This window comes from Akebia trifoliata, chromosome 8, assembly GCF_017979445.1.
Source record: "Akebia trifoliata isolate Shusen 1 chromosome 8, ASM1797944v1, whole genome shotgun sequence".
Taxonomy (NCBI): domain Eukaryota; kingdom Viridiplantae; phylum Streptophyta; class Magnoliopsida; order Ranunculales; family Lardizabalaceae; genus Akebia; species Akebia trifoliata.
In genome coordinates, this window is record NC_141382.1 from 50,049,753 (window position 1) to 50,065,409 (window position 15,657).

A 15,657-nucleotide genomic window follows, 5' to 3' on the forward strand; every position below is an offset into this window, starting at 1 on the left:
CTTCCTAATTATCAAATTATAACTTATCATGTGCATCTCTAACCAGATTTAGTAAGCTTGCAAGAATCATTGTTCTCCACCAATTATGAATTTTTTAAGAGAACATATCATATACTCGAACATCTCCCAAATTCAATACAATTCACGCATAATTTGCTGATCATATTATTTGTGAATCATTCATAAAATTATTTAAAAGACATTTTTCAATACAAAATATATGAAATCATTATACCAAAACCTCTCTGATTTTAGCCTTACTTTTGCCAATGTTTCGACTAAATTATACTCGAAAATTTTCACTTGTAATTTTATTGCAGGCCAACTCGCTATCAATGAGCAAGGATTATTAATCTAGGGTGGGTGCCACAAACTATTATGATACAAATTTTAACAAACTGTACTTAGTCCTCTAAATATTTTTTAATTGACATCTCAACATCAACAAATCCATCCTAATAGCTCCCCATTCAGCTAAATATTGCCTTAATTAATTAATAAACAAATCCTTGATAATGCCACTAACCAAAATATGAGTGGCCACTGAAGATATATTTAATAATTGTGAAGTGATGGAGTTCCCACCCAAAGCTAGTGGAAATTTAATACAATCACAACCTCATACACATTGGATCGATTATTACCTATTTAAACTCTTGTTGTTTAATACACATACAATAGGGTCAACAACAACCCATAATCTCTATCTTTCACTTCTCTACAATGTTGTTCTTTAGCTCTTTGGTTTCTTTCTTTAAATCAGAAAAGGTGGAGAAACACGAGATGGAGAAACCTTTCACAGCTGAATAACAAGAAGAAAAAGCCTTCCAATGAAAGAAAAACAAAGTTAATGTGAAAGAGTTAGAGAGACAAGGGGCTGCTTTACTACCAAAACCAAATACCTTATGTATCTATATTTGAAGCTTGAATAAGGAGGATTCATGCGTGTTTTTTTCGTCTTAGTAGTGCAACTAGAAATGCTTTATTTGATATTTTAGCTTGTTAAGATTACTTGTGCTTCTATGAAGTGGGGAGATAAAATTGAAAAATATTGTTTCTCTAGCTATCCATACACGAGCGATTTTTTGCTCACTGACTCTCCGCTGCATGCCACGTCAAGCATTGCAGGGTAGTTCTGTAAACTTGGGATGCCATTCAATTCAAGTGGGCTCATGTGGTTGGTGGATCTTAGATTATGCGAGCGTTGTGAGCAGTTTTTTTCTAATGCAAACTCCTTTTTACAAGAAAAGTATCACCATCAATTGATAAAACGAAGTTTAAAAAGAAAAGAATTGTGATAATCTGACTACCCCATCTGGCTAACTCAATCAACTACTCTGACGTGACAAGTTCAAAAACTGTAGATCTGTGCTCCTCAAGATACAAGGCTGTACTTCCCCCATAAAAAAAGTGTATCTTGAGGGAACCATGTATCCCAAAGAGCACAAATCTACGATTCTCGAACTTGTCACGTTAGGTAGTCGATTGAGTATCCCCATGTGGGATAGTCAGATAATCACGACTCAAAAGAAAAATCTACAACATCACTTCAAGACTAAGAGACACGTTAATCGACCCTCATCTTCTTATAAAATTTTGGCTGTTAATCATAGATGAATGCTCCATTGAATAATCGTAAATTGATATTTATATCATCGTCATTCTTGATCGATCAAAAATATTTATCATTTTATTTTACGGATATGGGGATGGTATCCAAAATTTGACGTCAACAATATTTATATAAAAAAATGAAACATAAGTCACATAAAATTTATAAGAAAAAAAAAAAATTGAAATGTTAGGATGGTTTTCATCATGGCCCAACGAAGCCCTCTAAAGTTTGGCCCAATTCTTCAATTATATAATCATGGGCTTCGAAAAATCTATGGGCCCATGCGCGAGTCCCTTAGTAATTAGATTGAAATGGAATGTATACACCATCGAACAGGAAAGGTGCTCTACGTGGCATTTGAGAGGGTCCCATTGGCAGAGCCATTACAAATTATGAGTCACGATCCGGAATGGTATCTTATTTGTATAACTAACAACGGTGTCTACGTGGCACATTTTTGGCTGGATTTAAAACACATAGGACTGTGTGAGCATTTGTCGTAAGGGTATAAATTAAGAAATATAAAACAAGGGGTGTTAATGGGTTGATTCCAAAGGACCTTAGAACCATAATCATTATATTTAGTTTGATTCCGGGTTTGATTTTAAAATAAATGGAATCGAAATTGAAATCGTAAAAAATCATGGGTACCTATTGGTTCCGATTCTCAAGAATAAAGTGAGAAAAAAAGTATTTCAAATCATTATAAATTTTTTTAAACATATTATCAACAAAATTATATTTTTTTATATTAAATATACAAATTAATGATTTTTTTTTTTTTTTAAATAAAAATTTATCATTGTTAAAAGTAATAAATTGTTAGAAGAGTAACTTATTTTAAACTCCAATGAATAAATTATATGAAAAATTGAAGAATTTTATATAACATGCATTTATTTTGAAATAATAAAAAAATCTTAAATCATCTATAATATATAAAGAAATGACAAAATAAATCTGTTCCGGTTACCCATTAGATAGAACCGTTAGAACCTAACGGTTCTGATTCATATCATATCAAATCGATTCTATTTTAGACCTGGCTCTAATCAATTTCAATAAAAAAGGATCCGGAATTGAGGTTTTCGATTTCGATTAAATAGAAACCCACCTGTTGACACCCCTACCTTGAAAATGAGTTTTCCTATTAAAATATCTTTTTAAAAAAGGTGTTTCCACCAAAAATACCCTCACATGCTTATTTATGAGGTGTATTTAATGCATTTTAAGTGTAACCTTGGGCACCTGTTAGCTTATAATCCCTTAAAAAAATATTGATCTGGACTCTGTTTATGCCGAAGCAATGAAAACGGATTCAACTATGATCTAGAATCCCATAGAAGCTAGGATCCAATCAGCCAACAACAACGATGGTTCCATTTTGGAAAATGAGATTCAAGCCGGATATCAATATAGATATAAAAAGTCATTTGTAAAAGCAAGGTAAAATTTTTTTTTGTGTGCTAACAGTGCTCATAGGACGTGGCAAGCACTGAGTAGTCTGTGAGGACTGAGGGCTGTGAGCTAAAAAACGACTCGTCCCATGTCGTGTGCGATGAAGTAAACTGTGATTGAGAGTTTTAAACTCCAGCCAAAATGTTGAGGGAGACTATACTTGATCTGATTCTTCAAATATATTTTGGCTTTTCCCTTGGCATAAAAATAAATATCTTGCCATTAAAACATTGGTCAAATCTTATTTAAGAGCTAAAATTAATTCACTTTTAAGTCATTGAGCCCAAAGCATGGTTTTAAATCTCGTCCGATATGTTTTGGTATTGTCCACCGACGAGATGGATAGAGAAGTCAATGTATCAAACGAGATTTAAAATTCACGTTCATTTTTTTCATTGTTGAACAAGACGTCTCAAATACTTATTTACATAATAAATACATGTCTCTCACATATTAAATACTAAGGACGTTTAATCTTTAAAATTAAATATTTTATTTATAATAAATGATTTAATTATCAATGAAAATAAATATTTATTATGTAAATGACTAATATACCTTTATCTTTTTTATTAAAAGATAAAATGAATAGAGATATTATTAGAAAACAGAAGTGTTGGAGAATGCTAACCTCCCCATGAAGTATCGGACGTTAGCATTCCCCATATATATATATATACACTTTTAGGTGTTGTTTGTTAAACTGAACAAATAAGTGCTGAATAACTATAATTGCTGAAACTGTATAAGCGTTGAATTTAAGTGCTGAAATTGTTGTCTGTTTACCGATCTGAATTGTGTTGAACTGATTCAAATTAAGCGTTGTAAGCACATAAATCTGTTTATTACTTAATGCTGAAAACTGATAAATTGACTATATTACCATTTTCAACAGTTGTATGTTTAAAGGAAAATTATTAATACAATCTAAAACTAAAATTATTTATTAAAAAAATACTAAATTTAATAAAATTCGTTTTGGGAACCTAGCCGAACAAATTCTCTCTCCTCCACATCATTTAAAAAGTAAATTAAATTTTTTTTTAATTCAAATTAAAAAATAATATTAATTCAAATTAAAGAGAGAAAATATTAAATATAAATATTTCGTTAAATATTAAATATTTCAAAAAAATAAAAAAGGAAAGAGAAAATTTCTCTTTCCTCTTTTATTTTTTTGAAATATTTAATATTATTTAAATGGGTGGAGGAGAGAGAAAATTTTGATCTTTTAAAGGTTGAAATTTTCTCTCTCTTTAATTTGAATTAATATTATTTTTTAATTTAAATTAATATTATTTTTTAATTTGAATTAATATTATATTTTAATTTGAATTAATATTATTTAAATATGTAGATGAGAGAGAAAATAGGAGAGAGATAATATTGGTGTAAGTTGCCTTATTAATTTGTGGGGTGCTTATATCATTATCCATAGGACATAAGAGGTAATATCATTTCAAGTATAAGGGCATACTTGTCCATGTTGAAAAAAGCTGGTGCTTACCACTTCAGCAAAAAAATTAAGTGATCCAACTTCACTTAATGCTTCACTTATTTTTCAGCAATAAGTACTGAAAATGTGGAGTAAACAAACGTGTTGATTGCTGAAACTGAATTGCATTCAGCATTAAGTACTGAAATCAGCGTTAAACAAACCCCCCCTTAGTCTCCTATTTTTCTCACATTTTTTAGATAAATTCTTTTAAGGCTTGAAGAATTAACTATAAGATGGTGAAATCCAAAACAATATTCCATACTTAATTCCTTCAAAAAATCACACCAGGACAACATTGTAGAAAAATCCGTATCCTATATCTTCACAACTTGAAGAGTGGTTTTTCTAATCAATCTAAAATTTCCGAAAGAGTTTTCTAAGATTGAAGGGTGAAGCTCAAAATGGTTGGTACTTGAGTTACTCAACCAATGAAATGAAAAGTTGAACAACACTTCATTGGGCAAGTCATCTTCCCTTTTGTTTTCAATTTCACGTTCATTCACCGTTAGATTAATACAGATATTTGCGATATTATGAAAAATCGCGTATCAGATCCATGTTGAAACTTCAACTTGGTACTTGTCACCTGTGTAATCAAAGTTGACATCAAAGCTTTCAATGTCAGCCGCTGAATCACGGAGCATCAAATACCTATGGACGGAATACATGAATTCTGCCCATGAACAAATTTCTAGCGTTTCTAACAACTATTCCCATCCATATTGCTTCAACGGTGGGACAATGAGAAAGGATTATTTTAAGAACTTGGGAGTTCAGTTGAGAAAGATTACCACGAATTCTTCTGATTGGCTCCATGGATTAGAGAATATAAGCAGAGATAAAGGGTAGAAGATGAAATAAAAATAGAGGACTCAACGTTTCGGTGTCATGTGGTCAATAGGATCAATTTTATCTCCAACGTACAAATAACTAATCCCATTGTAACTTCTGAAAACCATACCAAGAGACTTTTTTTTTTTTCTTCAGAAAAGGCAAATCATCCTGAAAGAACAATTTAGTGCAGAAAATACTTCCTATTTGTTATCTTTCAAAATCAGCAGAAATGGGTTAGCGGGATTGTGTATTGTCAACAGATTAGACAAGAAATCACACTTTTTCCCTTACCTCTGCTACTGGAACATAGATTACACATGGTTCATCTAGACGTGTTTCATCTGATACATGATTCTTATCGTTAGTGTTGCAAATGCTAAGACAAACTTCCTTCAGCCTGTTAAGCTTGTCCTCGAGATGACACAATCTCCTCATCTCGACAAGGTACAGCAGCTCCTTGTTCTTAAAAGTTCCAATTTCATTGTTGGGATTGACCGTCTTCTTCTCAGAAGTAGTTTTTCTTTTAAAATTGCTCATTTGCTTCTTCAAACCCACTTTGCTTAACCAAACACTGACCTGCTCATAAGATATACCCTTTTTTTGTGAGTGATGTTTTACTGACATGAAAAAGATCTGGTTTTAAATAAGAGATGCCCAATGTTTAAAGGGAGCAGAAACCATTGGGCGCTTAAATTTCATTATGTTGAACTAAAATCATATTTAGAATTGAGCACCAAAACCCAACACAAGGTCTCAATGTCAAGGTCACAGACCTCAACTTGTCAACGTGAAAAATAAATATTACAAGAATGTTTCGAGATGATTTCGAATATGTTTGGGCTGAGACCATCTCGGTTTTTCTCCCGACCAAACATTGTCTCGACGAAATTTTTGAAACTTGGTTAGACCATAAGGATGGCCTACCTGACAGGTGGGCCATGCTACCGACTATAATAATAATATAACACAATCAAACAAGAAAAGAGGAAGTGATAGAGAAACCATTTACCTCATCTATATTGGTAGGCAGTGCAACTGCAGCTCTTTTATTTTGTTTTTTCTTTGAGGGGCTGGTTATAGATTTAGGGTTCCTTCTTCGACGAACTTTTCTCAGGTTTTTGGATATTTGGGCTCCAGTCGCAGATGGGACCAAAAGAGGGTTACCCTTTGATGCCACTTGATCAGCAGTATGAGTCTTTCCAGTTGCAGCCCTTGATACTTTGGCCACGATGGTACTGCTGTGGAGTTGTTTTGAGCTTTCTGCCTGTCATAGGTTATTGGATCTAAATTAGAATAAGAAAGAAACTAAGTCAAATTTCAATTCATTGCATTTAGAATTAACGTCATATCCAACTTGCAAGGATGCGAATGGCAAAACCTTCGATCAACAAGCTATCAGGAAGCTCCTAAAACCACACACACACACACAAAAAAAAAAAAAACGTAGCTGAGCACCCACCAACATTCAGGAGCCATATTTTTGCATCCAAATAATTGGTAGATAAATAAACTGTGGTTGCAAAAGTCTGAACTTGGGTCCAAATAAGTTTGCAAACTAAGTTAAAATTACAAAAGGGGCATACATGGCTTTCCAAGGTGGTCGATCCAGCAAAAAATCTGGATGGGCATACTTTTACTCATTTTTGTTTACAAAGTTAAAAGGCCTCCAGGAGAATTGCTATAAAGTGATAAGATATAGGCATGATATAAGTAGGTGTACTGTCCATGTGGCAATCCCATGGGTTGCATCAGATGCACAGTCTGGTGTACTGCTTGTGCAAAGAATTCTGGAAGGCCATGCATAAAGCCTTTTCCTATCATATATATAAGAAGCAGGTTAACTTAAAAACTTGATGAATTTTTTGTCGCAAGAAGGAAAAAAAACATTATTTGAGACTAGACCACTGGTTAAGCTTTATTAATCTGTGTCTAGTCTGTCAATCTAAGTTGAAGACATTTCTGATTTCTGCAAAATCTAATGGTTCCAACATTTTTTTGTCTTGAAGGACATTGGCAGGTACAACTAACCGAATCAACATTCAGAAACCTATGGTATTTTCTCAGGGTTTTGCAAATACCACACGCATGCAATTAATAGAAGCTTAAGAAGGGCTAACTCACCTTCCTAATTTTAAGAGCTGTGTAACGGGCATTCTTGAACCACTTGTTGACCTGAAAATAATAAATAAATAGGAAACCTTGCTCAGGTGAAGACAATTTAGGTGAAAAGTATTAAAAATAATAAAATAACTCCAAGAACGCTTGCTTACCTTCTCGGATGCAAGATCCAACTGCTTAGAAAGATTCTCTCGGACAGCTCTTGATGGAAGCTCATTTTCAGCAAAGACTTTGCGAAGTTTCTGTTACAGCACACATAGCAAATAGAATTCACTGCTGTAAGAAGCATCAATAATCTCAAGATGAAGAAACTCTGAATCAAGGCAAGAAACACATCAGTTAAGAGCAAAAGGTGTTTGTAGATTGATATTGATTGACAGGTACTTGATTCAGTATTAGATTGGAGAGTTCAGTTACCTCAACTGCATTGGGAGGAATTCTAGAAAGTGTTCTTTTATCTTCTGAAACCAAGGGCAGTTTCCTTCTAGCTACTATAGGTATCACGCTTGAACATCCATTCCCATCTCCACGTAAAGCCACTAGAGTACCTGCTGCATCAGATTCATTCCTTCTTCGTTTTCTTCTACCAGGCCCCCAGTCTTCATCTTCACTGATTTGTTCATTTTCAGGCACATCCTTGCCAAACATTTCCTAGTAGGTGAACAATAGACAACACAAATACAGAATACTACGTAAGGGAATCCAAATACAAGCCCTTAAAAGAAGAGAGTGACATAAAAACAGAGTAAAAAATTATAGAATACGGAAACATTCAGAAAGCTTGAACTGAAGTGAACCATGGGCAATCAGGACCTTTCTCCCATCAAGATTTTCACAAAGGGGATAAAAATCATAACTGAGAAGACAAAAGGACCAGTCTGCACAGTTATCTCCATCTCAATCATGATTTTGAAACCATGATAACATGAGATGACATTTCATATCCATGAAGGAGACTACTTTTACTCCTTAAGGAAAAAAGTGAATCCGTAGGTTTCCCAATTGGCTTGGTGTTGAGTATCTTTTGTCAACAGAATATCATGTACAAACATGACAGAATCAACACACACACTGTTCAGTCTGTGTGTGTGTGTTGGAGGGGGAGGGGGGGGTGGATATTGTGTAGTCTAACCAAATCACTGAATTCCAAGGAGATCTAACCATCCAATATGCCATCTTTCCTCAGAACTGTTAAACCACTCTCTAAGCCATCTAAGATTTTGTGATTTGTATTCCTGAATGAATGATTAGGGTAGCTGCACTAGGTGCCAGATAGCCCACTAATGTGTGCATGTATATATATGGGTTGGGATCCGTTGACTCATGGAAAAAACACATGATCCCAACCGTGTAAACATAAAATCCAATGCATCTACAATGTATAACATGTCTTCACGGTTACAACCAGCGATACAACATAACCTATGACCAAAAATAGGGAGGAACAAGAATGAAATCAAGTCTCACAACCCAGTAAAAAAAAGGTTCAGGGAATCATTGGGCTAGACTTGAGAGTTTTATTGAAACTCACATCATGCAGTTTCTTATAATCGACATCTCTTCGCTGCCTACGACTGTTTGTAATACGATCAGTTGCATCATCTGAATCAATGCTGTCGATCAAGCCAGCTAATTGGATCTTATCAGAGTCAGTCCATCTATTTCTACCCAGACAAGATTCTTCCTTCACGATACCATCATTTCCTAATCTTCCAGATTGCAAACTGAATTCTTCAGATGTCAAAAACAGGCCAGCTGAACTACTTGCATCATCAGACACGTTCTCTTCAGTGCTTGTTCTGCTGCAGCTGAAGCTCTTTAAATTTCTTTCCGGATCATAATCATCATCTTGAGAATCATCAGATGGCCATTCACCTTCGGGATTAAAAGAAGCATTCTCAGAATCAGGAACCATAGCTGCTTCCTTGAAAATATCCTACCATGATCCCAAAATTAATTTTATAATTAGTACAGCAGTAAAAAACTGGAGTAAGGACACATAATGGGAAGAGGTGCAAGTAAAGATTGATGGTAAGGAAATGCTTTAAAGCATTTCCATTGTCTATGTTCAACTATCCATGAAGAGGGAGAGAGTGAAGAGGATGAAGCATACAGAACCAGAGCTATACGGTTAATCTAAGTGGGCATGCACAACAGAATATAAGTAAGTGGAAAGACTAAGCAGGACAAAATCAGAAATGTGCAGATCTGAGATAATCTAAGTAACCCAAACAGGGGATAAAATGACTTAATTAAGATAACTTGGGCATGCACAACAGAAACACTTGTTTGTTTTTTGGCTAAGCAAAATTTTTTATAGACAAATTAGTGTACAAGCTGGGAATCTAATGATTGGTTGACCCATTAGATCCTCTAAGAAAGTCCTTGAAATCGAACTAAAAGCTTTATCAGGACTAATCTTAAGTGAGACAATAGCATCTTAAGCCAATTATGCCATTACTGGGAAAGAGCTTTTTAGTGCAAGTTGAAGGCCCTAAAAAGGATGATAGAAAGATGAAAAGGGGGATAAATACACTACAATTAACAGAATACATGAGTTTATACTGAGTTGTTCAGCGGACAGATAATTTTTGCGATGTGGCTTTGATGATGAACAAGTGACACTCTCTCTCAACAGAGTGATTTAAATGGAGGACTAGGATTCATGTCACCAACCCAAATAGTTGAAGGGCACTTGATGACAAGTAGAGCAGAAAAAACAAACAACAAGTTATTGAATATGTTTACTGTAACTCACACCTGCCATATACTGTTTGCAGAGAATTGGGTCCCAAGATGCGCATTGATCCCTTCAAGTATTTCCATCTTATACTCACAAAATTTGCAAAACCAACCTTGATCTCCTGGAGGAACTGAATTATCATCCATTCACTAAAAAGTAAGTTTCATCAAGCAAGAATAGCAAATCTGAATACTAGAGTGACAGAATTTAAGGGCATCACATACATCATGATATTGAACACGATGCAAATACATAAAGAATTTAATAGGCCAATAACAGACCCAATCCCTAACAACTACACCTGAGAAGCTGACTGAATTGAGAAGAATCACTTACTATTTTCAGTAGCTAATGGAGGTTCCAGACATTTCTGGTGGAAAGCACAATTGCAAGTCCCGTCACACAGTATAATGTCATTTTCTGGAAAAGCATCTCGTAGCTTGCATTTTGCGCAGAAAATCTAAACACAAAACAAAACGTTGTGAATATTCAACTCTATATATTAAAAAAAAGGCAGAAATTTAGTAGTTCTATATTCTAAAGTTGTATAAGGGAGTAGTTTGAGAAGTCGTATCTAAAGCTGGGAAACACCACATCCAGAACTACAAACTCAGTAGATGAACTGACAAATCCCACTTATAGGGTATATATTGGGCCTTGTCTCATTTGTTTTTTTCAAACAAACCAAAACAATAAAGTAAATGGATGGTTATGTTCACTTAATTGGGGCCATTTTTTTTGAAGTATCTGATGAGAGAAAAAAAAAAGGTCTTGATATGCATACATGTTCATGGAAAACAGACCCATCAGGACCAATCACAGAATCTGCAATGCAACCCTCAGAACTGAGCAATTCCAGCTGGTGAATTGCATCACGTATCCCCAGCTTACACTTCAATATCTGCTTCTTGGCTCTCTGCAGCTCCTTTTCTGGCCTAATCTTTTCTCGGCTGCAGAGAAAATTTTGAAAAGAGAAGTTAAAACTTTGTATCAATGTACAGAAGGGGTCAAGCTCGGAAAGTGGGACCATATTTCATCTTTCTGAAAGCCATGCATCATATTTCAATGTGTCCTTACAGAAGCCAAATGTGAGCGCACCGAAGGTAAATTGTATTGGTATGGAGGATAGAGGAACACAGTTTACTGGCCAATTTTTATTTCTTTTTATAATAATTAACTGGCTAAGTTAATGCAATCAATGTAGAGACATGGACACAACCAAGTACTCTTCTTCAACTAATAAGTGAAAATTCAAAAAAGAGTCTATATGGGTAAGAGTGTCAATATGCCTCAGAAGCACATGCCATGTAACGTTTCTTTTCCTTCTCAAAATAATGAGTCAACTTTGACTAGTGAAGTATACTGCATGAGTTCATTCACGTACTTAAAGCTATTAAGCTTTGATTTCTTCAAAAACTAGACAAAGTTTTGGAAATTTAAACATATCCTTAAAGAAAAATTTGGTTGAACCATACACCAGGTTCTGTTAGATGAAAATGAGTTATCAGGAAAATGTTCTGTACCTCTGGCCTCTCCAACCCTCCCCAGAGTACGCATCAATGAGGTTCTGCTCCAGCTTCATTTTAATCACAAGGTACCTTGTTCTTCTTTGCAAACGAGATGCTTCATCTAATTCCCCATTTTTCCGCCTTTTCCTCCGTTTTCGCTTTTTGTACATCTTTTGAGTTCCAACATCCCCGTCGGCATTCCTTTCATGTACTTTACAGCTGAGAATTGAAGCTTTTCTACCTTGTAGCATTGAGGAAAGTGGCTTCTCAGAAGAATTGGTATCAGAGATTTTCTGTAAAAAATTTCTTTTAATTGGTTTCCCAGACTGAGAGTTCTTCCTGGTTCCTTTGCTTGAAAAGTCAGACATCTTCCTCTTTTGCAGGATTGAACTAATTGTCTTTGCATGGGATCTTGCTTTTGATTTGCATCTCTTGGAGCGGGAAATTTTGCAACCATTCTTGTTCTGAAATGAGGTATTAATTTTAGACCCAATATCTCTCTTCAAAAGGCATGACTTGCTGGATACTGGCCTGTGTCGTTTCTTTCCTGTGTTCTGCATCTCAGTGTTACCTATAACTCAGATACACTTTCGGACCTTGAAAATATCGAAATAAATAATACACCAACCTGAAGAATAAAGTTATTTGGTGAGTTTAACATAACTGAAATTAAGTCATGAAAATCACTAAACATGTGATTTCTTCACATGAATCTTAAATTCCAACAGGTTGTGCTGAATACTTTGCTCAGTTTGTTTCTTATATTAAAGGAAAAAATAGAAAATCAAATCCACATAATAACAGATAAGGAGCCATAACCTTGCAATTCAAAGAGTCATAGTGCCAAACAATTACGTACATTCCAAGACAAATTAGATCCCCAAGAGAAGTCAACATATATCATAAGCTCAATGCCTCTATCAACAACCCCAAAGCATCTCTGTTATGAAAACCAACAAAACCCAAGATTTTAAGGAAAAAAATAGAAATAGCTGCAAATCCCAAATCCCCCCCCCATGCACACACACACATAAAACGAATGCAAAACTAGAAATTCCCAGCGACGAAGAATTACGTACTAAGACCGCTGATGTGATAATTTTTTATCTCAAATTCTGACCAATTTATCCTAAAGTCAGTCACCCTATGAACCAATTACTGCGACTGTCCAACCTTTTAATCCTCAATCCCCCACCCCCCAACACACACACACACACAAAAATGCATGCTTCTAGTGGTAATGTACCTTTCAGCCCTCCCCATTTCTTACAATAAACCGTAGAAAATGATAATCCTACAATCTTGGTAGTAGTTCATATTTAGAAGAATAATTTTAGGTGTAGTGTGTTTTTTATCTATAAATTACAGTATATTTGATTTAGATTTTTGTAGCAATTAAGGTCTTATGGACTTGGGATTTATTTTGGGGACAATATAGAGATGTAATGGACAGCATTATAAGAAATGGAACCTTTAGCTTTTATTTATGGGGCTGATCCCTTCCCCCTATGGAATCAATTTTTCTCTCTATTTAATTTTTAAACATTTAGTTTTATTTTGTTTCATTTGATTTGAGTGTGTGATACAAACGGGTTGTAAAAAATAAAACATAAAAATAAAAAATAAAAAAAAACAACCAACAAAAAGTAGAATCCCAGAGCTCAGCTGTTCCTAGTAACCGGCATTTCTTCACATCCTATGAACAGAGATGAAATTTCTTGATAACCCAAAAGGAAATTCAAGCAATTTAATAAAAATTCAACTGAAATTAAGCAATACTAGCTCCCTCTCCCACCACAGCAATCACAAATGCAAAACTAGAAATACCCACCAATGAAAAAAAGTACTTAATTTTCCATAAAGAAATGCATGTTTTTTTTAGTTGTCTCAATCAGCTACCCTCCCTTCTCATTTTGAATTACCAGAAAATTTTCAACATAGGAAAAAACACACACACAAAGACACAAAAACATGAATCCCACAACTCGATTATTCCAATTAACAACCTTTTCAGCACATCTCATAAACTGGAAGTGATCTTGAAAAGAAAAGAGACAAAATGCAATTTAAAAGATAATGAGATTCTAATAACAACCCAGAAAAAATTATGCAATTCTAAAAGTACCCAGCAGAAATAAAATGCAAAATTCTCCAATTAAACTAAAATCAGCTATGGGATTGCATGTTTGATTAATATAATTTTTTTTGATAGGTAATTAATATAAATCTAGAGAGCAAATCACCATTTATGCGTATTAAAATTCAAAATTAACAATTACCCAGATGAAAATTTTGATTAAATTCTCAAATAAACAAGATCAGCGATCAGATTACATACTTTCATTCAAGAAATCACAGCTCACCTGAGGCTAAGCGAGAGAGAGAGATCAAAGCCTAGAGGTTAGATTAGAAAGCCTTGAATGTTAATTTCTCTGAGTGGAGAGACTCTATTACTTGGTGCATTACTTCAGAGGGGGTTTTGATGGTTGTTTTCAGATTCGAGTCGCCGGTTTCGGCTCTTTGTCGAACCAACCGTCACTGTTTTTTCCTCTCCCCCCTTAGGTGATAGATGACTAATTTTCACCTCTAGTAAATTTTAAAAAATTACCCTTTTATTTCCAAACTAATGGCATACCCCTTGACCATGTTCCACTGTGGAAGTCTAACAAAAAATAACCTGAAAGCCCTTGTCTTCAACCACTAACCAAATCCCATATTTTTCTCTCCTAAAATTTGGCATCTTCAATTTCTTAAACCTCTATGATAAATTGTCTTTTACCTATTCAACCTTTTATAACAAGTCCTTGATTTTCCTATCTAAAAATCCACTCTCATTCTTACCAAAACTCATACCTTGCTCTCCAACATTTTAAGATTAAAAAACGAGAGAAACTTACGAATAATAGGTTGAAGATGAATGAGTTTGAAAATAAAATCAAGCATTTAGGTTATAAAGTGTTTTTTTTTTGTGGGTGGAATCAAGATATTCAAGCCACTTAGAACACACGACTAATCATCAAGGATGTGCAATCCCTCCCCCCCCACTCAGACCAAGTAATCTCTGGGATATACCCTTGAGGGTAGCCCGTGAGGGGGAGATACGAATTCTGAATTTAAGATCTCCGCTTCTTGATGTGTGGTCTTGACCGTCTCACCACCCCTTTGGGGTTGTATGTATAGTCACCAAGTTGGAATACAGGTTTAATGCGATAATGGAAAACTTTGAAAAAAAAAACCCAAATTTTTTCAAAGTTGGAATAAAAAGGTTGTGGTGTTCTATTTCCAATATGATAATCCATTTGGATCCCACAATTTTTTTAAAGATTTGAAATCTAAATATTAAGATTTCTAGACAGTGGATGGGCGGGCAAGAGAGAGAAATTTCTCTGTTATTACTCATGTCATTAATGACACATGTCAAATAGGTACTAGGCTGCGAGCAAACAATCACTTGGTAATAAGAAAGAGAATTTCTCTCTCCTGCTCTAGGTGGAAAGAAAAAAGAAGGAAATTTTCTTTTATGATCACTTGTAACATTAAAAACATGATCCGATGCTATAGGGTTGTAGAGGATCAAGTTCTATGACTTTTTTTTATTTATTTAAAATTTTTGATGTTCGGTAGCTATCTATTTTCAACGTTATAAATCCAGCTTGAAATTTTTGTTTTTTTTGAACGTTAATTTTTTCATGAGATCTAGAAGTTTATGATGTTGGATTGTCAAACTTACAATCCGTGTGGGCCCAAAAACCCTATTTATGACTTGAAATCCAAAAATAAATAAAATATCTGGGTAGAGAAAGTGCGGGCAGGTGAGAGAATTTTTCTCTCAATGCTTACGTATTTGCGCCAAATATCATATCACTCCATATTTAATCGATGA

At 34.6% G+C, this 15,657-nt stretch overlaps 1 protein-coding gene across 6 annotated transcripts; it reads right to left on the reverse strand.

Annotated features, from left to right (window-relative positions):
- Positions 1-5,585: 5,585 nt before the first annotated feature.
- On the reverse strand, positions 5,586-14,354 carry PRHA (pathogenesis related homeodomain protein A). Of its 6 annotated transcripts, none has more exons than XM_086449283.1 (12): positions 14,138-14,352; positions 12,634-12,714; positions 11,790-12,402; positions 11,051-11,216; positions 10,603-10,726; positions 10,284-10,396; positions 9,055-9,459; positions 7,941-8,174; positions 7,676-7,765; positions 7,527-7,577; positions 6,415-6,669; positions 5,586-5,981 (listed from the first exon to the last, which is right to left on the reverse strand). In XM_086449283.1, the coding sequence occupies exons 3-12, from the start codon at positions 12,332-12,334 to the stop codon at positions 5,679-5,681; spliced, it is 2,286 nt and encodes a 761-aa protein (XP_086305409.1). In that variant the 5' UTR covers positions 12,335-12,402; positions 12,634-12,714; positions 14,138-14,352; the 3' UTR covers positions 5,586-5,678. The 6 variants fall into 6 exon arrangements, with proteins under 6 accessions (XP_086305409.1, XP_086305408.1, XP_086305407.1 ...); XM_086449282.1 differs by having other exon boundaries at positions 12,594-12,714; XM_086449281.1 differs by lacking the exon at positions 12,634-12,714.
- Positions 14,355-15,657: the final 1,303 nt, after the last annotated feature.

Excerpts from the sequence above, each read along its gene's own strand:
- PRHA (XM_086449281.1), bottom strand. The coding sequence starts at position 12,334 with ATGCAGAACACAGGAAAGAAACGACACAGGCCAGTATCCAGCAAGTCA. Across the intron at positions 11,217-11,789 it reads GAGGGTTGGAGAGGCCAGAG|CCGAGAAAAGATTAGGCCAG; the intron begins GTACAGAACATT and ends TTTTCTCTGCAG. Across the intron at positions 6,670-7,526 it reads CAGCTCTTAAAATTAGGAAG|GCAGAAAGCTCAAAACAACT; the intron begins GTGAGTTAGCCC and ends AACCTATGACAG.